Raw genomic sequence first — 25,588 nt, 5'->3', positions numbered from 1 at the left:
ATTTTATAGGTACTTACTTTGGATTTTTTTTTTATTCTTTTACTCCAACATCTATATATTAACCACCCAAAAATAGAGGTGATGACTTACAGAAAATTAATTCTCTCATTTTTAAGTGAAGGCTTAATTTAGCACAACCCTGCATACTGGGAATCTGGGAATATTTTTAATATCTTATCCTTCTCTCTCAAAGAAAATTAAACACATCTTTTAGTGAGCTTATTCTAGAAACTATTGGGGAAAATCACCTATCAATTGCTAGTTTGCATGGAAAAATGGGGTAGTTTTTCTAGGCTGGTGAAATCTAATTGCTAACTGTTTACACAAATCACACACAGAACCAACAAAACAGAAGCAGAAGCTGGCATGTCTCCAATGACTAGCCCGAACAGCTCTTATCCAAAAGCATTAAGAAGAAAGTAAACTTGAAAATGATTTAAGAGAAAGGTCTATGTTCATGACAGATGGCAATGAGGGTTCTTCAATGCCCATCTAATCACTTTCCTTACTTTTCAGATGCTTTAGTTGCGGCTCCAAGTGTCTGTGCAAGCGGCACTGGACCTGCCGAGCTGTAACAGGGCACGAGGTGTGCTGTGCCCTTGCCACCTCGAAGAGTGGTCCTAGGGCAACTCTCCCCAACTTAGGAAAGTAATGTTGTTCAACAGATACTCTGTCTTCTGACATCGAGAGACTTCTGTTCTTATGAGCGTCATTTTCATGTCGCAAACAGAGCAACTGTCCTCGAGTGGGAGCATAACTTATACAATCACTTTTTGTTCCAGTAATCTTAACAAATAGACCCTGTTGACAGGGAATTAGTGGATATAACGGTCTCTGAATTTTTAAGCAGGGACTTTTGATAATTTAGTACCATTCCTTCACCCTACAAGTAAATGGAGAAACTGAGGCCGGAGTGTGGCGGTTACACGCCCATTAGCGGTGCTGTGAGAACTAAGTCTGAATCCTGACTCCAGGCCATGGCTCCTTCAGCTCCATCTGAACTCCAGTCTTTTCCAGAGAATATTTTGAAAACCACCCATCTCATGACACTATTTTACATCTGAACTGAATATACTTTTTCAAAGGACGTATTTAATACAAGACTTGAAAACTTTTAATCCAGTGAGAAAATATATCTACAGACAAGTTACTCATGCAAGTTCTAGTCCTGAGAGCTTCTATAGCAGAGCAGAAACTCCTTGAGTGAGACAGCACTTTTGCCCTTTGGAAATTACAGCCTCATTCATATTTTTGGTAAAGCATCTGAGGTACAAGGCTCATCGGAGAGCTGGCCGTCACAGGCGTCCTCTTAGTAATAAGTTTAGACTGTGTGCACACCAAAAAGGCAGGAAAGTCACCGGGGTCAAGGCAGGTAAACGTTGCCGACTTCATGTAAGGATGAGCCTGCCTCTAGCGTCTGCTGCAGCAGGTTACCGTGACCTGCTGAGCTCTAGAAGGCAATGTATCCTCAGGAGAGAATTAGGCAATTTATCTGCAGAGCTGTGTCTTCTCCAAGGAGAAACATGGGAGTATCCTAAGATTACTGTATGCAGCAATGTTTACCAAAACAGTTTGGTGAATAATTTACATAGCATTTTTCAAAATAATTGATGTGCTTAATAGTTAGGACATCAGAAACAATGTGGAAATTTGTAGTTAAGGAAGACTGGTAATTGGTAACCTGAAAACTGGTGGCTTTCTGGGGATGGATCCCACCCCTACCCCAGGACACCATGCCAAGCTTTTAGTTCCCCTAAAACTTAAGCATCCCTCCTCCTGTGTTCCTGCTGCCCTGCGGCCCTCCCGGGGCACCCCCTTGCGGGCTGCAAAAGGGCTGATCGCAGCCTCTCACCCATCTCTGAATCCCCAGGGCGAGCACAGCACACGACACAGGTCAGGTTCAAAAACTGCACGGTGGGTAAGTAGGATGGTTTGCGTAAAAGCTCCATTCAAAGGGCCTGTCCCGCTCCGAAGAAAAGGAATAGACAAAAATATTAATCATGTGTTCCTTTTAATAAGGCTTTTTACTCAAAAGTGTAGCTTTGAAAATCTCGCTTGTTGTGAAAACCAGAAAAGTCAGGGAGCCACCTCGCTTGGCACACAACCACGGAGAGCTATGGGCCACTGTGTGTCTGCAAACTCCGTCACCAGCGCTGGATATCAAATGCACCACTTCAAAATCAGAGGCAACGTGTAAAATTAGGAGGATGAGGCATGTCCTACTTTGATTCAAGGAGAAAGGACAAGTTCTTAAGACAGTAAAACAAAACACGAAAAGTAAACAAATCTTTAGAAATCACTAGATATATGTGTCTGTGTACTTATATAATTAGGATTATCATCAACATTTAAAACTATTAAAAATAAGGTTGCCACCTTACCTTTTCTTTTGGTACTGGGGTGTTATTTTTTTTAGAGAAAAAAAAAGAAATTTTGCCCAGACTCTCAAGTTTCCTAACCTCAAGCCTGTTTTCCGCTGTGCAACTAACTGCCCCACCCAGTGCACCAGCACCAAGTCCTGTTGGCAGGAGGAAGAGCAGGCTTTAATTCTGGTTGTCAAGATGACAGGCCCACAAAAGCACAGCTGATCGAGGAACTGAATTCTTCCCCAGGAAGAAAATACATTTGCCCACAATGGGTCTGCAAAATCTTCCAAGGCACCTCTTCCCCCTTTGATGTCGTGGTTTGATAACTTGTTTTGCCTAGAAGCAAGATGGCAATCTTAATCAAAAAGGGAAGCTAGATTTTTTAAATAACTTAAAAAAATCATTTTTATATAAAGCAGCAAAAACATATCTTCCTCTCTGCAGAAAGAAAAATGTGAACAAGGAAACACAGCGACGTAAATAGACCGTTCATAAACTTTTGCTAAACTGAATTCCCCAACAGAGCTCAGGGCTACTCTTTCACCTCCTCAGTGCTGTCTGAAGAAGATTCTTTGGCGTCTTCAGTCGCTCTTTTACTTTCCTGTGGAGTTAAATTTTCCTTTTCTGACCTGGTCCCGTTGGGGAGAGAGTTCTCGCCATTCACGAGCCCGTTTTCCGCAGCCTTTGCCCTGCTGACGGCCTCCGGGAGGGTCAGGGCCTCCTGCATGCCGGCCTCCACCTCCAGGTTCCTCAAGACCAGGGGGAGCCGCGAGTCCGCCACGCCGCTCTCCAAGAGCCCGGGGTTGCTCTCCTCATACTTGGGGAGCGGAGCCTTCTCCTCCATTTGTTTGCGGTAGTATTCCCGGTTCACCGCGGCGCTCTTCACCGCTTTTTCCAAAATCTCTTTTTCACCCAAGCGCAACTTGACGGCCATTGTTGCACGAACAGAAAGGTCATGGTTTTTCAAGAAGGCCTTGTCTTCCTGGAAAATGAAAAGGAGCAAAATTAATTATAAAGAAGTCTAAATCAGCAAAACTACAGTGACAGAACACAGAGCAGTTGTTGCTGGGGATGGGAGTATGAGGGAAATTTTGGGGGTGACAGAAGGTTCTAGAACTTCACTGTGGAGGTGGCTGCATGACTATATACTTACATCGAAATAGAAGTGTGAATTTTATTGTATATAATTATACCTCAATAAAACTATCATAAAACAAAACAGAAGAGCCTACATCAAATGCTGCTCTAACAGAGCTGACAGGGAACTTCACTTATTTTTAATCCTTCTCTGTCTCCTGCTCTGATGGAACCCCAGGGGTTGGCACTTGGTTGAATGAATGAATGAAGAACTGAACAAGAAGTATTTGAAGTTAGTGACACAATGGTAAACTTTGAAACCACAAATGAAAACTTATGTTTGTTGTATCACATGAATTAGAAATTATAGAAAAGTATTAAATAAATAAAAATTTATCTTCTCAACAATGCCTCAGTATGATTCTTTGGTTAAGTATAAACATGTTAAACAGAAAAATATTAATAAGCTGAATGAAAAACGTCAAATACACAATGATTTTGCTAAAGAATTACAGTAATTTACATTTAGGAAGGAATCTCTTATTAAACATCTTTTAAAACATAACAAAGCTCAAATCCTCATTTAATCCGTCTAATTACCTCAATAGTTGTTTTATATGTTTTTAAAAGAAGCGAGGCTCGATCTTCAAGAAATGTCCAAAGTTTGACCTCATTGTCCCAGCTAACAGGATATTCAGAGTTACCCAAGGTGAAGATTCTATCGATAGCGTTATCTCCTAGCAAATGTTCCTTCAATTCTTCTACAAGAAATACAAACAGCCATCTGTTAGGGGGGAAAACAGCACTACTTCTCGTTTTTAACAAGCAGTCCACCTAACAAAATATATTCTCCAACAATGTCATTTTCCTGTGGTTAAAAGCTCTCCTTGATCAATCAGCCAGCCATTCCTAGGCTCTCTAAGACAGAGATAGAATGAAATTTCGGGAGAAAAAAGAGATGAGATCTTCTTGATTTGGAATCAAGACCAAGCTTGGCGTAGCACTCCATTTCTCACTGTTTTTATGAGGGACGCTGAGAGCCTTCAGACAGTCTCATAAGATACTTTTTAAAGACAATCTATAGTGACATACTCCTTATTTTCACAACACCCTTCTTGTAAGCCACACCAACTGGGTCAAAGAGACATTTAGCTCATCAATGTAAATATTAATAATGAAAGCCAGCACAACAATCCAGTGATCCTTCTAAATTTAAGTCTGATTGGTGCTTATTCCAGTAGTGGACCTGACAAAGCTATTTATCTCATCTTATAAAGTAAGCCGCAAACTGAAAGAAACAAGAAAATGGACTGTAAAAATCTTAGTTAATGAAAAATGTGCCTATATCCCTCACTTGTCAAGGATTTAAATAGGAATTACAAATAAACACAAGTGAACATCTCAATTAAGTTCAAATATATTTAAGAAGAGGAAAGAATTCAGCAACTGCTCTGAGCATTTTATCTCCTGGCACATTATCTTCAAAAGACCAAAACACGCCGATCCTATTCATGCTCAAGAAATATACCCATGCTTCTTATGTAATTATGCGACAGTATCTCTTTCAGAGCAAAATGCCCCACAGCTGTCACTATTTACAATTCAAATTGAAGAACTTCTGCTGCCAGCAAACCAAACTTTTATTAGTATTAGTTAGAGTAATTCCAAGAATACATCAATTGTCTTGACATGACAAATTGTCTTTCTATGACTAAAGAGAAACTAAAGAGAATCAGCGGACCTAAAATAATTCAAGTAGTTTTTTTTTTTTAAGAAAATAGAAGTTAATCGAATGTTCAAAAAAGAAATTTATTAAATTGCATTTGTTAGCAAAAGATCATGATAAAATTCAGGATTTCTAGATTTTTGATTCTTCAGTTTATATTCTTTGTATAAAATAATGAAGATGGAAAAAAAATGCTTCCTTAGTGGTAGAAATCTCTTTGTAGAAGCCCCGATACTGAGGTTCCTATTTTCATTTTCTTCCTCAACCCACCCAAGTCTTACCCGTCAGTGCTGGAAAGCGGAGGGGCAGACGGAGAGCGTTCTCTCTCTGCTGCTTTCTAGCAGTGAAACTGGACCCGTTTCACATTACTGGAGAAATAGAACCTACAGAAGGGGAATAAGACAGTGTCGCCACACGACCTGTCTGGAACACTCGGAGAAATGAGCCAAGGGCTTCGAGAGCAGGAGTCCTTCCGGGTCTTTCCTCTAGTGAAGGAACAACACCCTGCTGGATTCCCTGTGCTCTGGAGTGAGCAGAGCTGGGCTCGAGTCAGTCATCACTTGTGAACTCAGCGGGCAAGTTACTCATCCTCTTTGAACTAGAGTTTCTACATCAGTAAAGTGGGAATCGCTACCTCCCGCAAGGCTGATGAGGATTAACATCAAGTCTGCCCCACATTGAGAATCATGCCTGGCACATATGGGTGCTCACAGATTACAGGGATCATCATCACCATCATCTCTCTTAGTTATAAATTCCTTCTGGATATGAATTGTGACATTCGATTTTGTATCCCTATACTAGATGCAAGAAAAGCCCACAGTTAACCCTTAGCTCGTGTTCATTAAATTGAATTGATGAACCACTACCAAAGTACAAAATCACCAAAGGCTCTCACAGGAGTGACAGTGAGTCCACAGCAACATGGCTGCTTATCAGGGACAAGGACCATCTCGCACCTCCTCGGGCTTTGCAGCTGGTGTCTAAACTGCCCTCTGTGTCAGGGGCCTACGTTCTTCCCCTTCCACCCTGATGCCGTGCCCTGGACCTGGGCAGAACTCCTCCTGGATCCAGACGTGCAGTCGGGGAGCTCAGCACAGCAGAGCCCAGCAGACTCCCCTCCAGGGGCCACGATTTACTGTTTTGGCCTAAACCACTCCTCCCTAGTGCTCAGGCAGCTTCCTTCAGAAGGAAACTTATTTGTCTGTTCAATTCAGCAGTTACTCACTCACTCACTCACTCCTGCCCAATCTGTTTTTCACAGGATTTGAGGTCGTTAACAACAACAGCAACACAGACACAATCAAAAATGAAACCTCAGGACCAGAGGATTTGCAGGAGTACATTTTCAGATGAAAAATGAAAATAGAACCACAAGAGGTGAACTCTCAGTATAAGAAACTCCAAATCTTTTGTCTTCAGCAAACGTAAAGGTAGATGCTCAATACCTATATTTAACTCTTTCTGCGCCTGAAGCAAGAGGCTGTGGGCAAGAATATCTTGTGATTTAAACCGATTCTGTTTGCAGTGTTATTTACTCTAACAGGATACCTGGCACTGAAAGGCCTGCTGGCAATTTCACATACAGAATACAGAGGGGGTTAACAAATGAAGCCTGTGGCCCACATATGCCATTGCTGATCACATGACTTCGGTGTCAACCGATCCTTCACTTCTCTGGGTGAATTAAAGACATTAGTAGTACACTGTGAGTGAAATCAGGTTCTAACAGTCCTGGGTAATAAGCACATCAAAAACTCCCATCTAAAAAAGTAGAATTTTTATCTAGCTAGACAATCCAAGATGTTTTAAGTTTTCTTCCAATGCAGTGAAGAATTGTTTATTACAAATGAATATTGGCAACATATAGATGATTTAATAAAATGTTTCCAGGGTAAAACAGATCAATTTCTTCCTTCTCCAATATTACCATCTTACCTCCTCCCAAAAAGTCTTTAGTTTTAAGCACTTTTTTCTTTAACCTGAATCCCTACGCCTTACAATTTCATGAATTTAAGGAAAAAAAGTCAACATCTTTTTTTTCCTGAAGTGCTTTACCTTCAGTCATGCAGAATACTCGGAGAAAAGCCAGAAGCTGGGCAGAGATGGGTGGCTCCGTAAAATGCAGCGCAAACACACTGGAGCTGACAAAAGCGGGAAACAAGATCAGTCACCCTGCTGTAGAGTTACCTACTTGTCCAAAGTGAAGTCACTTAAATCTACAATCATGTGCGTCCTCAAGGAGCTGAGCTGGCACGAGTCATTCCAACGCCTCATCTGAACTCTGAAGGCACAATTTTCAGTCCTTGCAAAATGCAGCAGGCATGGGCTGACCGAGGAGTATGGCACTAACCATCTCTTCAGCAATTCTTACAGTCTAATAGCCTTAATCTCAGGTTGCATACAACACGTTAAGAGAATTAAGCATACCCATGGTTCTTAAAAAATGCTAACAATAATTTATGTTGAGTTCACATTTTAATCATTAATCAAATATTGACAAGTTCAATAAAAAAAAGGTCTGGATAATCCATTTTCATTAAGAATGGTTCCTCCATTCCCTGGAGAACTAATAAATCATAATTCTTGTCTTATCATTTTTACCTCAAATGCAAGAAAATCTTAAAGAATTTAACCAAAAATTCTTGAAATCACTGAGGATCATGACTTCATTACAGAAACTAACGGTGGCAAAGAATTAAATGAAACAAATTGATCCAGGTCATTAACCTTTTCAAGGTAAATGACATTAACGATACTAAAGTATTTATTTAACTTGATGAGGATTTCAGGCCATATCCCCTAGAACTGACTGTGAATGCTCCCAACGACACAATTATGTTTATCTGAAAACGTTGGTAAATTACCATGCATTGCAATGGTTTAAATTTGCTGTGTAACAGGGATAAAGGGATTAAGACAAACTGCTGTAGAGAAGTTTTATTAACACACCAATTAAACACTATGCAACTGGAAATAGTTCAAGTACCACAGGAAAGAGCTGACCCATTTTTTTCTACGTACGTTGGGATGCCAGCGCGAGCCAAGACCTCGGCCTTCATCGCGTAGAGCCTGTCACTTTTACTCACTCCAAGCTTTATTTTCACTCTGTCGTGTGAATTATTGTCAAAGAAAAAACCACTGTGGATCACAAACTCTGCATTTGACCGAGTGCCATAAAAAATGTAAATCTGAGATGCAGTGAAGAAAAAATAAAGGAACATAAAAGAAACTTAACATCCGTTCTTAACACAGAGCAGGGCAAAGGATCACTTCTCATATATCTAATTCGACTTTACACTGACGAGATGGAACAGCTCTAAAGTGATCATAGACCTATTCTGTACATCATGTGGAGCAGGGCAAGGTTTCAGCAAGGTGTGCACTCTCCCCAACCTCCCAAACTGTCTGAGACGGGTGAGGATGAGCCTTGGCTTCTGCCACCCACGTAGGCCTCACTAGTACACAAAGGAGCCTGGGGTCACCAGGCCTCTCTCATAATCCTCTTGTCCTTCCGAGGGACAGCAAGACTATTACTTTACGACTGCACTTTAAAATTCACCACAGTCTTCCTTTCCTTTTAGTACAAGAGAGTCTCTTCTAGAAGAGTTTAAAGCAATGTCTGTCAGAAATCCATTTCTAGATCCTACGGCAATTCTGCACCTAGCAGGAGGGTTTATGAACTTTTATGCAGAAAGAGCAGATCTTTTTTCATTTTGGCTCAATTGGAACGTCAATGGTCTGCATCAGGTCTGTTTTTTGCATTATCTGTTTGGTGGTAACACTGCTACGTAGAGCGCAGGTGTTCTTAGATGCATATTTTCAAACTTACTGAAAAGCTTAACCCTGCCCCCGCCCAAATTATTAGATAAAAATTCAGACTATTTTGAAAGTACAAGAGGACAGATCTTATGGTTCCTGATTCCCTTATGTTTGTGCCACTTAAACAAATTGCCTCTTCATAAAGAAGGTTCTAATCAACAGAAAAAGAAATGAAAACAATGCAGTTTATACAACTGAAAAATCTGTTCTACTGTCATAACACAAAGTTTATTTTCAGTTGACAATGTTACAAAATTAGGTCAATTGTGCATATAACTGCATTTAAATCTTTCTCTTTTGTGGACCCAAAGGTCCAACTCAAAGCACAATATGTTCATTACAGGTTTAGGTCTCACGATGTGTCCCAAAACAATCCTAAATATAAGTTCCCAATTTTTCTGTCCAAGTTAAATACCATTTTAAAATTACCAACACAATACTAATTCAGTGCCCACTGGCTAGCCCACATTCTGTAGGAGACTCTAGGAAATGACACCCACCTGCTCTCCGGCCCGGAAGTCCTGCAGAGCCACACACTCGCAGCGGTCATCCTCCAGGTTGTAACCAGTGGTGATCTGGCCACGAGAAAGGAGGACACAGTTCTCTCACTCATGAGGGTCTTTTTGGCAATTAGAGGATAAAAGAGATCTAAAGGTATTTAAAAGGGTGCATTCTGCCTGCTTTATGAAACTGGGCAAAGAACTGCTTGGTTATTTTAATTAATTCTATTTACACCAGAAATTTATATGGAAGATTCATATCTGGAGTAAAGGACGTACTCTTAGGAAAATATATTGTATAGATTATCACTTGCTGGTCTCCACCATACATAATCATTTATTACAAGGCTGTTGCCTTTGAGCCCCCAGAGACGGAAGCAGGATCTCTGAGAACTCGAATCGACTTGCAAACACCGGCTTTATCTAGTGTTTTACCATGAAGAAAGTGAAGTGTGTTTTCCACTGGATAAAAAATTAGGGAAAAAGAAAAGCTCTGTTCCTGAATTATGTACATATTTTACTCTGAAATTAGAGAAGTTAAAACTTTCAGATAAGCAAAGGAAAAATAAATAACTTAGTTATATTCTATTCACTTACTTTCTGCTGAGAGCTATACTGTGAGAATTTCTAAGCCCGTTACTAATAAATACAGAAAATCCACTAACTACACCGAGAACCCACATCTCCCCTGTAGGTGGGGGCTAGGCAATGGCATGGTGTTGGCACACAGGTCACAAAGAAACTCTTCATGCCTCAACTGGTCAGCACTCTATCTTCTAAACATCTTTTGGGTCATTTCTTTCCCCGTCATTCCCCTACATGGCTGAGGTCCTTGTTCTTTGTTGCCTAGCTTATCGTTAGCAAGAACCTTCCAACTGGTCTGATTCCAGTACTGCCCCTCTTGCATCCCTAGTGACATTACAATGTCAATATCCTGTTTAAAACCTTTCAGTGGCACTCCACTCTGCCTTCAGAAAAAATCCAAATTTCAGACCAAGGTCAATTTACGAGGAAGCCCATGTCTCCCTTCGGCCTCAACAAACCACTCGCCTGCCACTCTGGGCCACTGTTCTGGCTCCCTTGTGCCTGGAACCACCTTCTGCTCCTGTTTTGCCTGAGCCCTGGCTTCTTTGGGGACACCTCGTCTCCCCCCACTCTCCTTCTGTACCCCCAAGCCCCTATGCTGACGTCCCCCTGACCCAACACCAGTGCCTGTGTACCTGCCCGTCAGTCAGACCAGGACCCCTCTTGTCACCTCTGCGTCCTCAGTGCTTAGCACACTGTACCTAAGACCTGACGTTGCCTTTGAGAATATTCACTTGATGCATGACCCCCCCCCAGGGAAAGAAGAGGTCCCCAAAGTATATTAAAAGCTCCTTCTCAGAAGCCTGTCCCTCAGAGCAGCCCCTCAATCTCTCAGGTTACCTACTGACGCCCATTAATTACTGTTGACCTCCTCATTCTATCCTGGAGAATCAAAATTCAAGACAGCAGCAAGGGCTGCTTGCTAACAAAGGTATCAACAGCTTGGATCCAAAAGATTACTTTTGAGTCTAAGGAATGGCATTTTGGGATGGAAGGCCATGTAACGCTAATCTTTAAACCCAATATCCCCAGAACCAATGGTTTATTAACCACGTATCTAGAAATCCTTCATACTTCTGATCTGCAAAGACCATTGGGAAATATGAAGGCAATAAGAAATAAATGAAGCCAGGTACTCGGGCACATTTTCACTCACAGAACAGTTTAAACACTTGATTCAGATTAAAATCAGCTCCATGAAGTTCCCGCCCAACATCAAGTTCACCTTTCTGACCCCCAACCATGACCTTGATAATGAAGTGTGGAATAGGAATGGCCTGTGAGCTCCCCGCCCGGGAAGGCTGGCAGTCCGGAGTGCGCTTACACAGGGACCGGATGGGAGCACAAGCAGGAGGACGGAGAATGGGGGAAGCCGCCAACGTACAAAAGTAAATAGGGAGAAATACAGGATCTAGACGATGGAGGGAAACACACGAGGACAGGAAAGAGCTGACGGGAGGGGAGATGCAGCGATTTTATACAGGGTGCTCAGGGGGCCTGGCCTGAGGAGGGCTGTGACAGTCCTGCAGACAGCTGAGGGACAAGGGCTGCAGGCAGAGGAACAGCAAGAGCAAAGGCCCTGAGGGGGCGAGCCCTAGTGTCTGAGAACAGCAGGCACCAGACCCATGTGTGCAGGGGTGTAGGGGGGACAGGTTGAGCAGGGGCCTTGTCTGCTACTGTAAAAACCTGTGATTTCACTGTGAGACCAGAAGCCTCACCTAAGCCTACATGTTTTAGATTTTTCAGTACTCAAACAGAAAAACCTTGAAAAAGAGCCTCCCTCAATTCTGCTTGAATTTCCCAATGCCCTTTCATCCTGATTGACAGAGGCACATATTCAAATACAAAGGCTGATTATTCCAACACACTTTACCATCAAAACTAACACAGTGGCCTATAAACCACCTAGAGGTGTCCTTCTCTGTATGAACTGAACAACCTCAAGAAAGGAGACCTGCTCCTTAATGTTAATTTTGAACAAGTCATGCAGAATCTCAAGATATATTATTTCTTACAGCTCAGTACTATGCCTTATAAACTTGTCTAAATTTGTTTCTCCGAGTGGCACTGGCTGGGAAATTAGTTCACATTCGCCAGCATCTCTGGCCTAGGCTATCATTTATTTTCCTCTGCTTTTCCTTGCTGCTACTGGTTTGGAATTACTGTCACAGACTTGATTCTTCCATTTCTACTCCCATAACCAGGTTTTTGGGACACTGTTAGAAGCACGCAGTGTTGCTGGGTTACAAATTTCTGTCTACTCCCTCAGTGATAGTCAGAATAGACAGACAGCGATTGTCAGAATAGACACACACACAAAAGAAAATCTACTGTCTCAAAGCCGAGCCCTAATTTAAACTATCTTATTTTAAAAAAGAGATTAAATGTTAATACATATAATATACAACTTCACAGTGTTAAAATAGAGTCTTAAGTTCTGCCAGACGAAATTTCCCATAAAGTCTTATAATGATAATGGGAAACAGTCCACCAAAGGTGTAGGGTTCAGTATGCAGGGAAAATAACCACTATAAGAAAAAGCACTAACGTCCAGTATAGACCTTCTAAAGGTTACAATGTTTTTGCCAGGACTGTGGTAGGTTAAAGACTTCATCAATAGTATTAGAGAAGCTACAGAATTAGTAGCTGTCATCAATTCATTATTTTTATTTTGAGATAAACTTCTTTTTTTACTTTTAGGGGGAGAAAAGTGAATAGTTTAATCCCATTTACATGAAAGCAACACAAAAACCAGTGTATATTCGAGACGGTGAGGGTGCACAGCAAAAGGATGGGAGAGATTAGCACTAAGCCAGTAACCAGTTAGCTGGGAGGCACCGAGTGGACGGACCATGGGGCTGCTGGGGCCGGAACCCGTGGGGAAGGGAACCTCCACATGTTACTACATAGGCTTCCGTGTTGTTTAATTGGTTCTTTGTTTATGATAAAGTATGTGCTGTTTAAATTTTAGAAATAAAAAAAATAAACCCTAATTATCAATCAAGTTTGGGAAGTAATGAGCTTCTCAAAAAAGAAAAATACTACAGTCAAATATTAAAAGCTACTTGAAAAATTTTAAAACTTCAATCTTATGATCAGTTTAAAATAGCTCTAAAGGAAAAAAATCAAGAACAAAGACTATAAAAGTTTATTCATTAATGAAAGTAAATGATAAAACACGTTACTATTTCTTAAAGTGGCTAACTAGATTAAGCATATCTAAATTAAAGAAAAATATCATTATAAAAGTAGAACTATTCCTTCTCTACCATGTAAGAGTACTTGCTGCTAGACCTTCCCAATTAGCACCAGGGTATTCTATCTTAAATGTCTGGCACACAGTACATGTGTTCTGGCCATTTTGTGGAATTAGATGTGAAATACTCATTTACAGCATTTTTCCAGTCTATTTATAATACTGCTAATAATAACAAAGAAAGCCGACACTGAGAAAAGATGAACAAAAACCAACCAAACCAGTATTCTAGCATAATGTTCAAAAATCCAAAATATTTTGAAGTCGGTCATATTTCTATTTACTAATATCAGGGAGTCTTTCCCAGACAACCGTCTCAGCACAGAGAGCCCGTCAACCACCGCTGTTGCCTGGAATCCAAAGAATGCTGGGGAACAGGGAGCAGGCTTCCTCCTCTTACACGTCGTCGTAATTAACAGTCGTCATAAAACGCCCCTATTTTCTAAATGTCTCCGACTAGTGCTTCCCGTGTCTGGCGACACCGAGCATCCTGTACCCAAGGCCAAGAGCACAACGCCAGGGCACCCTCCTCCCGCCCAGCACCAGCGAGAGCAGGGACGCCACCGAACAAAAGCAGGTTAACACACGGGGTGTGTCAGCACAGCGGGGGAAGGCAGAGGGACAGGTAAGAATCAGAGGAACGAACCTAAGTGGAAACATAGTCAGCAAAGAAAGAAAACAAGGAACATAAAATGAAAAACGAGAAAGAAAGCTTTCTTCAATAAGTCGGTATTTTAAAAAGAATAAGAAGAAAGAAACTTTGATTTAGTTTGTGGTTCAATATGATAAGAAAATGAAGGTTTAGGCTGGAATTATGGCTTAGCAAATAAATGCAGTTCACTGTGGTTTTTGAAAGTGATACATAAGTAAGATTCAGGTTCTTGTTTTTTCAGGATTAAGTAAACATAGTGAGGAAAAAATACCCGCTTCTCTTTGTGGGAGGCAGGAGGGGTGGCTCGGTTCAGTTTTGTTTGTTCCCTTTGGAGGGAGGTGATAAGGGGGGAAAGTGGTCTGGAGGTCGAATGTCCACTTTAAAGCCTGACCACCACAGCCTTCCCTGATTAAACACAACACAGAGGTGTCATTACCAGGCCGGTGGTGTGATTGCACATGTCCCACAAAGGAATCAGCGCCAGGGTCACCCGGGAACCGTCCTCCGTGGGAATCTGGTTTTGTCGAGTCATGACAGAAGAGACTGCCCACCTGTAACAATGAGAAAAGTGAATTATGGTCAGAACACTTAAAAGCCCCTCACAGTTATAACTCAACCAGAAATTGAGGTTTGTCTGAGTTCTCGAGAATTTTCAAAATCTTTTCCTAAGTACCAAAGGGGATAGTTGGCCTTCTTCACCATCATTTAAAATTAAATCTAGGGTTAAGGGGAGAAAGGGGGAAATGGAAGGAAAAGGGAGCCAGAAGAAATCAAGGAGTGACTGATTAAGGGAGGATGTTCCCAGGAAGAAGGAGGGTCTGGAAGGTGGGCTGTGGACGGTGGTCTCCAGGGTGTCACTGCTGCCCAGACCCCAGCCCCAAGCCGACCCCACCCTCTTCTACCCACATGCTGACTCTGTACCTATTTTAAGCCTCAATGAAAAGCAAACAATATAACTCCTTTCTGATCAGAAATCCTCTAAGAACTCTACAAATGTGGATGGCTATTTTTTATAACATTGTGCAGTAAATTAAATCTTTTTGTTCAAAAAAAAGTCCCCACTTTACACTAAAATCGTCTATTTAAAAAGAAAAAAAATCATCATGACCGCCCCACACTAACGTTAATCTCAAGTATCACTTGGCTACCTCTCAACTAATCCCGGACCGCCACAGGTTAACAGTAATTTCCACGTGGCTATTAAAATGCTGACACTTATCCCTGCTGTCCATGATGACTTCTTGAAAGACCAGCTCTGTTTGGGGGCTTTAAATGGTCACACAGGTCACTTCTTACGGAAGCATTTCTCACTTCCAAGATCCCAAATTCACTTAGAAACCACTCCCAACACACTCCCCCCACACACACACATGCCCCCCCACAACACACACACACACGCATCACAGAAATCCTGTACACCGCCCCCCCAACACACAGGCACACATACCCCCCCACCAACCTGTAGTCCTCATAAGTGAAAGAATCCTTCAAGGGCAGTTTGTTGGCATGAGGATGGGTCTGGGAATTAGAAGTTTTAGAAAGCAGAGGTGAGAAGAGAAAAAGGGAAAACAGAAATCAGTCAGCAGAATTCCATTATTTAGCTGCTAACAGATCCTAACAAGAGCCAAATGAAGCAGGAGGCATCCAGCCGCGCTACTGAGGGATCATCGTGCTATTATGCTCTCATACATCACTGTCAACTTAATTTGTTGTGCCCAGCAGCCGCCATAAATCTGCTTCTTCATATTTCGATACCAGAACCCACAGACACCACACAAAAATAAAATTTAAGGTGGACTGACTTTACAAAAGGTAGGCTCACTCACACACCGAGTATTTGATCCAAACAGAAACCTGGAGCCTCCCAAGTTAGGTGTCCGTCTGGCCTTCCTTTATGTCTTTTGTCATAACGTGTTGCACAACCCTTGTGAATAGATTTCAAATCTCCTTATATCAATAAAAGGAACAATTAAAGGCACTCTAATAAATTGAAAGTTCCTTCATTTATCTCTGACTTAAATTGTCTGGATGGGAATCAACTTGTTACATACAAATCAATTACACACACAGTAAATGCAGCTCACGCACAGAAAATCAAGAAAAATACAGTTTTGTGAAATCACAAAATAAATTTTACAAACAAATAAGATAATGATAAAATAGAGATCGGGATATTTATATCTGACTACTGTTTTTTCTGGACAAAAGAACATTTGGTAAAAATATCCAAAACTTCCCACTTACGAGAAAATTTTATACATTTCATATCCTCTCTTCACAACACCCGCCCCACCTTAGACCTTGCAGGTGCTTAAAAACTTCGTCTCAATTAAGAAAGTAAAAGCTGTAATGGTATAATTTTAATCTTGAGTTTCAATTACAGTCTGATGGACAGACTGCAGTAAGTGATCAAACGAACAAATGGTGACTTCCGAGAGAGAGATGAAATTCTGCAGGACCATCTTTGCACCACTGTTAATGCATGGAGATGTAGGATGCAGGTTTTACCCTTGACGCATTAGCATCACAAGTGCAAGGTAATTTATCATCGCTCACTGTAATGTACTCGCTGGCACCGTGTGCAGGACAGTAGGGGAGGAGGTAAAAGTGGCTCAAAGCGTAAATCAATTAGAAAACAAAAGCTGGTGCTCCATGTGCAATTTTAGGCAAATTATGTATTACAAAAGGCTGCCAATTGGGTGTGGGCTCCCAGGTGCCCACTTCTCCCCTCTAATCCTTAGCCTGGTTTTAACCCTTTGGAAGAAAAGTCAACATATAAAAATATATGCACGTAATTTTTAAATGTTGTGATAAAAAAAATGAAATTAAAGAAGATATATTTTAAGTCAATATATAACATAACATAATGCCCAGGGGCATTTTCTAGCTGCTACAGGAAGATAAGGAAATCCTACCTCTGGGGTTAAAAAAAAAAAACAAAGCAGTATCATTGTCAACCATAGGGAAGATGGGAGAGGCAGCTTCTTACTGCCTCTTCTTTGTAACAAATGAAATGCAAGACTATGTTGTAAGAGTCTTAAAGACGCTTTCCATTTAATTATGAAACAACTACAACAGTGTTCAGGTTTTTTCTCATAAAGGTACAAATTCAGCAGATAAGAAATGTCCCTCCACCCAAAACTAATTTGATGATAAGAAGTACCACAATGTCAGAACTTCAAAGAAGGAATTCTGTTGCTAAAATTTCCTTTCACTTATAATAAAATGAAATTTCACATTATCTGATCTACTGGGAATGTTGCATATCCCATCTCTTTTCAAACTCTAGGAGGTGGGACAGCATGGTTGTTTTTATTTTAAAATATTTTAATTCATTTAAACTGTGGAATGCATTATGGTATTTTGAAAGCTGGTAAATTCCAATGCTAAATCCCCTAAGTATTAAAAATTTGACCCTCCCCCCACAAAAAGTCTGACTCATTCAATAGAAGAAAAGATGACAATTTTCAAAATTGGAATGCTGAATGTCAAAATGACTTGAGGAAGAATCTTTCAACACTCAAAGACCTTTAAATAGACTCTATGAAAACTATTCGGATGAGGGCGACCTCCTCAAAGACCAAAAAGGAAAATTAATTCTCCAAACTGTTTCCCTTCCTACTATTTATATATATTTCTTACTGAAGATATAAGTTCACGCTCACAGTCCTGATGAAGTCGTAAAGAAAACTCAAGAAAAAAAATGTGCAAATGCTTTCTTCAGATTAATTTTGAAGATTATTTTGGCTGTAGAGTTATGTAATATTTGCAGAATCTGTTAGAAATAGTTGTTCTTATCTGCTTAAAAAAATAGGGTGTGCCTACCCGTACGTAATTCTGGTATAAAAAGCTATTCTGCGACAGACACATGCACTTAACAGTTACACTGAAGAAAAATGTGACACTATGGAGGAAGGCAAATAATTTCCATTTCAACAGGGCTGTCACTACTGTGACACTAACGCCACCTACTGGCGTCATGGTAGAATAGGCTACAGTCAGGGAGTTTTGTTTTTTTTTTGAGGAAGATCAGCCCTGAGCTAACATCCATGCCAATCCTCCTCTTTTTTTGCTGAGGAAGACTGGCCCTGAGCTAACATCTATTGCCAATCCTCCTCCTTTTATTTCCCCCTTTTCTCCCCAAAGCCCCAATAGATAGTTGTATGCCATAGCTGCACATCCCTCTAGCTGCCACATGTGGGACGCCGCCACCAGACAAGCAGTGCGTTGGTGCACACCCGGGATCCAAACATGGGCCGCCAGTAGCGGAGCGCGCACACTTAACTGCTGAGCCACGGGGCAGGCCCCCAGGGAGTTCTTGAATTGTTTCCCAGGGCAAGGCCTTCACAGCAACTTGTTGTAAACCAAAACTGGGTTTATCTAAAGGGGCTACTGTTTCAGCGTTACTTAAGCAAAATCTGGTTTCTAAAACAATCTATCCTACCTCTTAAAATTACTATATAATAGTTTTACAAGGATCTTGAGACATTCAAATATTGAAAATAATTTGCATGCAAAGAACATTTATTTTTAAAAATAAATATTTTCACATATCCTGAAAAAATGAACAAGAATTAAAAAATGTCTATTCCAAACACTATTTAAACTCTGGACAGGATGATTTTTTTTTAAACACTAAGCCTTTTCTCTGATGAAGACCAAGTTAAGGTTTAAAAACACATTTTCCAAAAATTATAATTTTAATCTGAAGTAACTTGAATGTTCCTAAACTGTTCTTAGATGAATGTCATTAAGCTCATACTTTATAAGGAGGATAAATGAACATTCCTCACTTCACAGAGAAAATCCTCTAAGGGTTTAGTTTATGATGACATGCCTTCTCCAATAGAAGACATCCTAACCTGTACTTTAAAAACAAAAATGTAAATTAAAGCAGGAAACTTACTCACTGTGGCCAATTAGTTTTATCTGTGATAGCTGTTTCCAAGTCGTGGATACATAAGGGACGGGCGAGGGTCTGTCTGGCAGTGTCAGAAAGAGGACAGTGCCAGGGTCTCTGGGCACCGGGGCCCAACAGGAGTGCCATGGGGCTGCCCAAGCATCGCCCCCCCATAAAAACAGGGTTAGAAACCAGCCACAGATTTTCCTCGGGCTTTTTAAGTGACTGATATTTTCCCTTTCTTGAGCATTATAATATTCGAAGTTGGAGAAACGAACAGTTGCTGTAGCTCACAGTCAGCGGGAAGCCCTGAAGAGCTTACTTGTAAGAGGATGCCTGTCCCCTTCCGCCACGCCAGGCCAGCCAGGGAGGCATCCTTCCACTCCCCTTTCCACCAAAGGGAGGCCTTCCAGGGGAGACACAGTAATATGGTACCGAGTACAAAATAATCACTATGTTTAGGAAAGATTAATATCTAAAATCGTTTGTTTGGCTTCAATAAAAAGAAGTAATATTGCTAAATATGTAAGTATGACATTTTGAAGAATTTACCATATTGCATGGGTCTGGAAGCTATGCTTAAGGAAATTAAAAACCACTACAGTCAGCATATTTGATCCTTATTAAAGTTCTGTCTTGAACTATCAACTCACATAAAACAAAAATAAACCAAGAAGAAATTTAAATAAAACCTATGGATTACAAGAGTTTGAAGATGAAAAAATGAACAATATTCTGGCTTTAAAAAATTGATTTAGCATACAGCTTCTCTTTATAGTCCCTTGATAAAAATGAAATCTCCCTAACAAACACTTAATAAAACCTGTCAATATCTCTGGAAAGAAAAATGACACAAGTGCATTAAGTATTAAATACCCTTGGAAAAAGTCACATATTCCATGAATTTTTGATGTACTATCTTGACATTAATGTAAAACCTTGATATTTATAATTGACAGATATTTAATAAAGTATAAAAGAAGATGGCTGCTGCGCGGCATGCAAATTTTTCAGGTTGATCAGAAATGAGAGATACAGACATGTACTTAAACTAAATAAACAGTTAATATGTGTTACACGAATCAGCTGCAGGCCTATTTTAAGCTGATACAACAAACCTTTGTGGAGAACCGAAATAAGCAGAATTTGTTATTATGTGAATTCCTATTTCAGAAACATCTAGTATGTGAAACAGCTCTGAAACATTAACAGCTCTGCACAGGAACAAATACATTTGAGTTAAAGTTTTTTGTTTTGTTTTGTTTTTAACATTTAACAATAAGCATTTTTAAAATAAAATAAAGATAAGCACTTCTATAAATATATGGAGAGGTATTTCCTAAAACAATTCTCAGAAGAAACACATTTAACCTAAAGAAAGATTCAATCCCTCTAAGGAAAAAAAAAGATTACAACACATAAACGCCTCCAAGATACAAACACTTCTCAAAATCAGATCTTTACTTTTCTAAAGAATACTCATCTCTACCTAGACCAATTTTTACAAGGAAATCAAGTTGAATACATTTAATAATCACCTTCAATAAAGCATTAAACATACTAAAAGGAAAGTGGTTCAGTTCATAAAAATGACCCCTAAATACTATATTTTAAAGAATTTATAGCCTGCTATAATATATAATCAATTGTTAATTTGAAATATATATATGTAGTTCAGTGACATTAATGGCTCTATAGTATCAGGAATGACAAAATATAACTTAGAAGTTGTATCTAGTTTGTTCTGATAAAAAACCATAATAGCATGCAATTAGAGTTTTCTAACATATGTCTAAGATTGTATTTGGCTTTACTTTGTAAGCATATATTAACAGGGACAGTAGGGTAAACTAGCCGTAGAGAGACACACCTAACTCTAGGGATGGTTCCATTCCTCTCATTTCCACAAGGTTAAAATCAGTTACAGAACCTGAGATTTGACTATTTGGGGGCGGATGTAATCATAAGTTTTGGAAATGTGACCCCATCTCACATAGGCGAGAGATCTTGGGTGCTTTCAATGCCACCTGAGAAATTCCTCTGCAGGGCAGCCCTGTGGCATCCTGCTTAAGCTCACTGTGGATGCTATGTCTCAGCAAATGTTAGGTTCTTTGCAAACTGGGGAGAAAAGAGGCATCCTGAAGGCCTAGATGGTACCAATCATAGAGGGAAGGGGCCAGAGGGAGAGAAGAGGGTTCCCCTGAAGGAAGCTGAGTGAAGGAGAAGTGGGAGAAGGGAAACAAGAAGAAGAAAGCAGAGCACTGAGGGGACAGCAACAGACGGCAGATGGAGGAAACACAGGAAGGTAGAAAGAAAGAGCAGAACGGGGAGGAGGGGTGGGCAGAAGGAAAATTCATACTAAAAACACTGAGGTTCCCCCTCTCTCCAAACGAGGCTAATTAGAAGCAGCATATAAGGCAACACATTTCTAGTAGCTCAATCAACCCTTCTGCTTGTATTTCATTTCCTAAGTGGCTATACCACAGTTCAACAGAATGACAAATTGCAAAATATCTATTGAATCTAGAATTTAGTTTTGATGACCATAAATCAGAATCAAAGCATGGTTCATGTATTTGGCTCTTGAGGAAAAAAATCAATTTTTAAGACTTTTATTTTTAAACATACATTACATCCAACTCCTCAGGGAATTTTTCATCATAAAGTTCATTGAATTCACTCAATAACATCAAATAAATACATCAATACACATTAAATTTAAATTGCTTGCTTTTCACTTATATATATTTAATTTTTCTATAACAAATGCGTATTACCTTATAATAAAAATTTTTAATGAAATTTTTAAAAGAAAATGAGATTAATGGAGAAATATCAACATTGTTCAATAAATTTATGAAATTACTTTAAGATGGAAGAATTGGTTTTTTCCATGGAAGACAATGAAATCTATAACCTACATCCAGTTCAAATTAAATTGAAATTTGTTAAAACACTGCAAAAGATATGCTTGTTTAAAAACTTCATTGGTTACCATTTGTATACTCTGAAGATGGACGGACAATCAACTAGCAACCAAATTTAGTCATAATCAATCAACATTTTTGATTGTCAATCATTTATTCACTCAACAAATATTTACTGACTCAGAAAAAAACTGAAAATGGGTTAGGACTAGATATTTTATTTACTGACTGCTTCTGAAGTGGAAGGCACTCTGCTAGGCGCCATGTGGAAGGTGGACGTAAAGACACGTTAACATCCTCGGGGGGTTCTGCCAAGCAGCAGTCAGGTAAGTGACTTAAAAAAACAGATGATGCCAGAGTGTCCCCCTTCCCCAACCATCCAGGTTTCTGTGCTGTGTCCTCCCAGCCTGGTGCCCTTCTTTCCCAGGCTGACCTCAGCTTGCCACGGTGCGCGCGCGCGCGCATTGATTTTTTTTTTGGCCACAGGAGGTAAACTCAGTGACGCAGGGACCACGTCTTTTTTGACCCACAGGGAATCTCAAGGCCTCACATGGTGCCTCACTCAAAGAGATCCTCTTCTTCCAAGTGAGAAGGAGACACGTCTCCCGCCCTTTTCCCTGGACAGTCAAGGAGAGCTGCGACCTAGTGGACACAGGAGATTTCCTCTCTGTGGATCCACTAATGGCCTAAACCATTGACAAGTGAGAATATAGGAGGTGACAACTTCCCAAACCACCATGACTCCAGAAGGCGACAGAGGTAGGACCAGGGTAACCAAGTAATCTGGTTGTGATCAGATTATAACCCAGGGTAATCTGTTTCCGCGTCCCTCTTCAAGAGCTCCGGCCAGGGTGGGAACCCCTGCTGCGCAGAGGCACTTCCCACGGGCTTCCAGAGAAACAGCTTTGGGTTCCCTTTTCTTCTATCTTCCATCTCTTACGAATAGAATATTTTTCCACCATCTAGGGATCAGAGAATCTTCTCTCTCTCTTCCCCTCCCCCCCAATCTATCTTTAAAATACATTTCTTTGAGAAACCTCTACTCTATTTTAAGAATCCAATGAGGAGCAACATGGACCAGGCCCAACAGCCCTCTGTACCCAATGATCACCATTTCCCTCCACCACACCCCGGCTCACCCCAGCAGAGTGTGCACCTTTGAGTGGTGTCATCTCAGATCACCCAACCCCGTGTCTCCCTTTCCTCATCTGAAAAGGGGGTCAGACAAGCAACTTCTATCTTCTTTTAAACTCTTAAATCCTTTGTTTCTTTGCCTTTTGACACTCTCCCGCCCAAAAAAGCTCAATCTGCTGATTAATTTAAGGACTCTAAGCCATGATCAAACCTCTTCTCCGGTCTGCAAAAAGACAATTCCGCCAAGTGATCAATGCTTATTCCTAAGGCACATGTACCTGCGACTCCCCAAACTTATCATTAAGGAAACTAGAAACAAACACAATGGTAAAAAGTGGTTATTGTTTCAGGAAAACACATTTGCATATAAAAAGCAGGCTAGAATTATTTACCATCAGCTCACAGTATTTTATTTTTCATTTCAGCTGTTGCAGATTTCAACAATTCAGGGTAAAGACTTTGGACTCAGGGCCGGCCCTGTGGCGTAGTGGTTAAGTGCACGAACTCTGCTGCTGGCAGCCTGGGTTCAGATCCCGGGCACACACCAACGCATCGCTTGTCAGGTCATGCTGTGGTGGCGTCCCACATAAAGTGGAGGAGGATGGGCACAGATGTTAGCCCAGGGCCAGTCTTCCTCAGCAAAAAAGAGGAGGATTGGCATGGATGGTGGCTCAGGGCTGATCTTATAAAAAAAAAAAAAAAGACTTTGGACTCTGGCTAAACTAATCAAGCTAGCATGATCACAGTTACCACTCATTTATAAGAGGAGAGCATTATGACTGCCACTGTGAAAGCCATCTCCTTGAAAGGGTGACTGACATTCAGAGCATGCATATAATGTATAAACCCTTGTCCCAGAAAAGGAATTACCATGTCTTGGTACATGGGAAAGCTCTCTGTATCTCCAGGAGAAAGAGAGAAAAATAGAGACTGAGAGAGAAGGAAGGAAGGAGGTAGATATTAACAATCGCTATTTGCTAAGCACTCTATACAAGAAACTCTTGAGAACTTTACGTGTATTATATAACTTAATCATCATGATTACTATGAAATAGGCACTATTATTAGCCCCATTCTACACTACGCAAAAACTGAGGGACCAATAAGCTAACAGCATGTCCCAGCTTATGCACTTAATAAATAATGGGGCTGGGATAATGACCTATTTCAATAGTTTTCTGGAGTTTAAGGCAAAGCATAACTAGTTGTCCTATTTTTATAAATAAAGCATACGTTCTGATATGGGAAAAAAATTTTTTTTTCTTTTGGTAAGGAAGATTGGCCCTGAGCTAACATCTGTGCCCATCTTCCTCTACTTTACATGTGGGATGCCTGCCACGGCATGGCCTGATAAGCAGTGTGTAAGGCCATACCCGGGATCCGAATCTGCGAACCCTGGGCTACCAAAGTGGAGCACGCGAACTTAACCACCACACCACTGGGCTGGCCCCAGTAAATATATTTTTTTCTTGGTGAAATTCTAGAAAAATGCTTGGCAAATATTGCTCTCATTTAAAATTCAGCACAGAGATATTTTAAAGGACATTATAAAGCTTAGAGGCAGGCAATAGTAGCAAAACTAAGACTATGAATCTATTATTTCCCAAACCACCAGAAAGGATACCATATTTAGTTACAAGTCACTATCTACAGTCATAAAATCTCAAACCTAGATGGTAACTTAGAGATCATCTGGCCCAACTCTCTTCATTCTGGACTGAAGAGCCCCAGTCTCAGAAAACAGATATGTATCAAATACCTGTAGATGTGTATACTCCTTTCCTTCATTACATTTTAAAACATAGGGACCATATTTGGAATTTACTTTCCAGTATTTTCTTCACTAGAATTATGCTACACTGGTGTCCCAACAACTTACAATATTCCACTATCTGGAATTCCTATCATTTTCATGATAATTCTAAACAGGCTCTAAGACACCCCACAGCTCTATCAATCATTAAACCAAGATTATCTCCCAGTTCTTACACGGGCATTATCTTTTTGCTACTTTCAACTCTCCTAGTTGTCATGTTGTTAGGGAAATGAACCTTGGCCGCTTAAATGTTCTGCCTTAAAGCCTAAAGGAAGTGAAGAAGTCTACGAGTAGCTAGTGAGAAATGAACTCTAGGGGTGCACCACGGAATCTGAGAACCTGAATATATCAGACTTGGGATTCTGATAAAGAAGAGCCAAATGCTGACGTAATACATCAGTCCTAGCGATTCAGGAGAATTCTCACAATTGAGTGAACCTCTGAAACATCCACATTCTCAGGCACATCAGATGAATTCATACCTCACATGTGCTACTCTGTCACCAGCTGCCGTGAGTTTACTTTGGTAAATCCCAATGATGATGAAATCTAGGGTAAAGGTTTCTGCTGCACCACATCCGGCTGCTGGTCACAGGGAGGTGGGTGAGAACACATGGCAGAGAACACAGCTCCAAGGCCACTTCTGCCGGGAGAGTCTGGACATGGCCAGTCATGGGACCACTGGTCCCTCCTCTACCTCAGAACTACTCATATTCCTTCCTTTTCTCTATTTCCCGTGCTTGAATTGTGCTCAAAAGGTACCAATCAAAGAGAAAATCCCCAACACTACTGCTCTGGGTCACTGTTGGTAAAGCGAAATTACAAAT

General features: G+C 40.6%; 1 protein-coding gene across 1 annotated transcript in view; it reads right to left on the bottom strand.

The window, feature by feature from the left end:
* Positions 1-1,992: 1,992 nt before the first annotated feature.
* SETD3 (SET domain containing 3, actin N3(tau)-histidine methyltransferase) overlaps positions 1,993-25,588 on the bottom strand; it is a 76,359-nt gene continuing 52,763 nt past the window's right edge. The window contains exons 7-13 of the mRNA XM_087447961.1: positions 15,444-15,502; positions 14,421-14,535; positions 9,492-9,566; positions 8,194-8,360; positions 7,228-7,313; positions 4,044-4,204; positions 1,993-3,348 (exon numbers count right to left, since the gene is read on the bottom strand). Of these exons, the coding sequence (XP_087304087.1) occupies positions 2,899-3,348; positions 4,044-4,204; positions 7,228-7,313; positions 8,194-8,360; positions 9,492-9,566; positions 14,421-14,535; positions 15,444-15,502 (1,113 nt within the window). The 3' untranslated portion in view covers positions 1,993-2,898. The remainder of the gene's footprint in view (positions 3,349-4,043; positions 4,205-7,227; positions 7,314-8,193; positions 8,361-9,491; positions 9,567-14,420; positions 14,536-15,443; positions 15,503-25,588) is intronic.

This window comes from Ceratotherium simum, chromosome 24, assembly GCF_057802395.1.
Source record: "Ceratotherium simum simum isolate JZ-2026a chromosome 24, ASM5780239v1, whole genome shotgun sequence".
NCBI lineage: Eukaryota > Metazoa > Chordata > Mammalia > Perissodactyla > Rhinocerotidae > Ceratotherium > Ceratotherium simum.
This window is presented reverse-complemented; position numbering and strand designations above follow the sequence as displayed.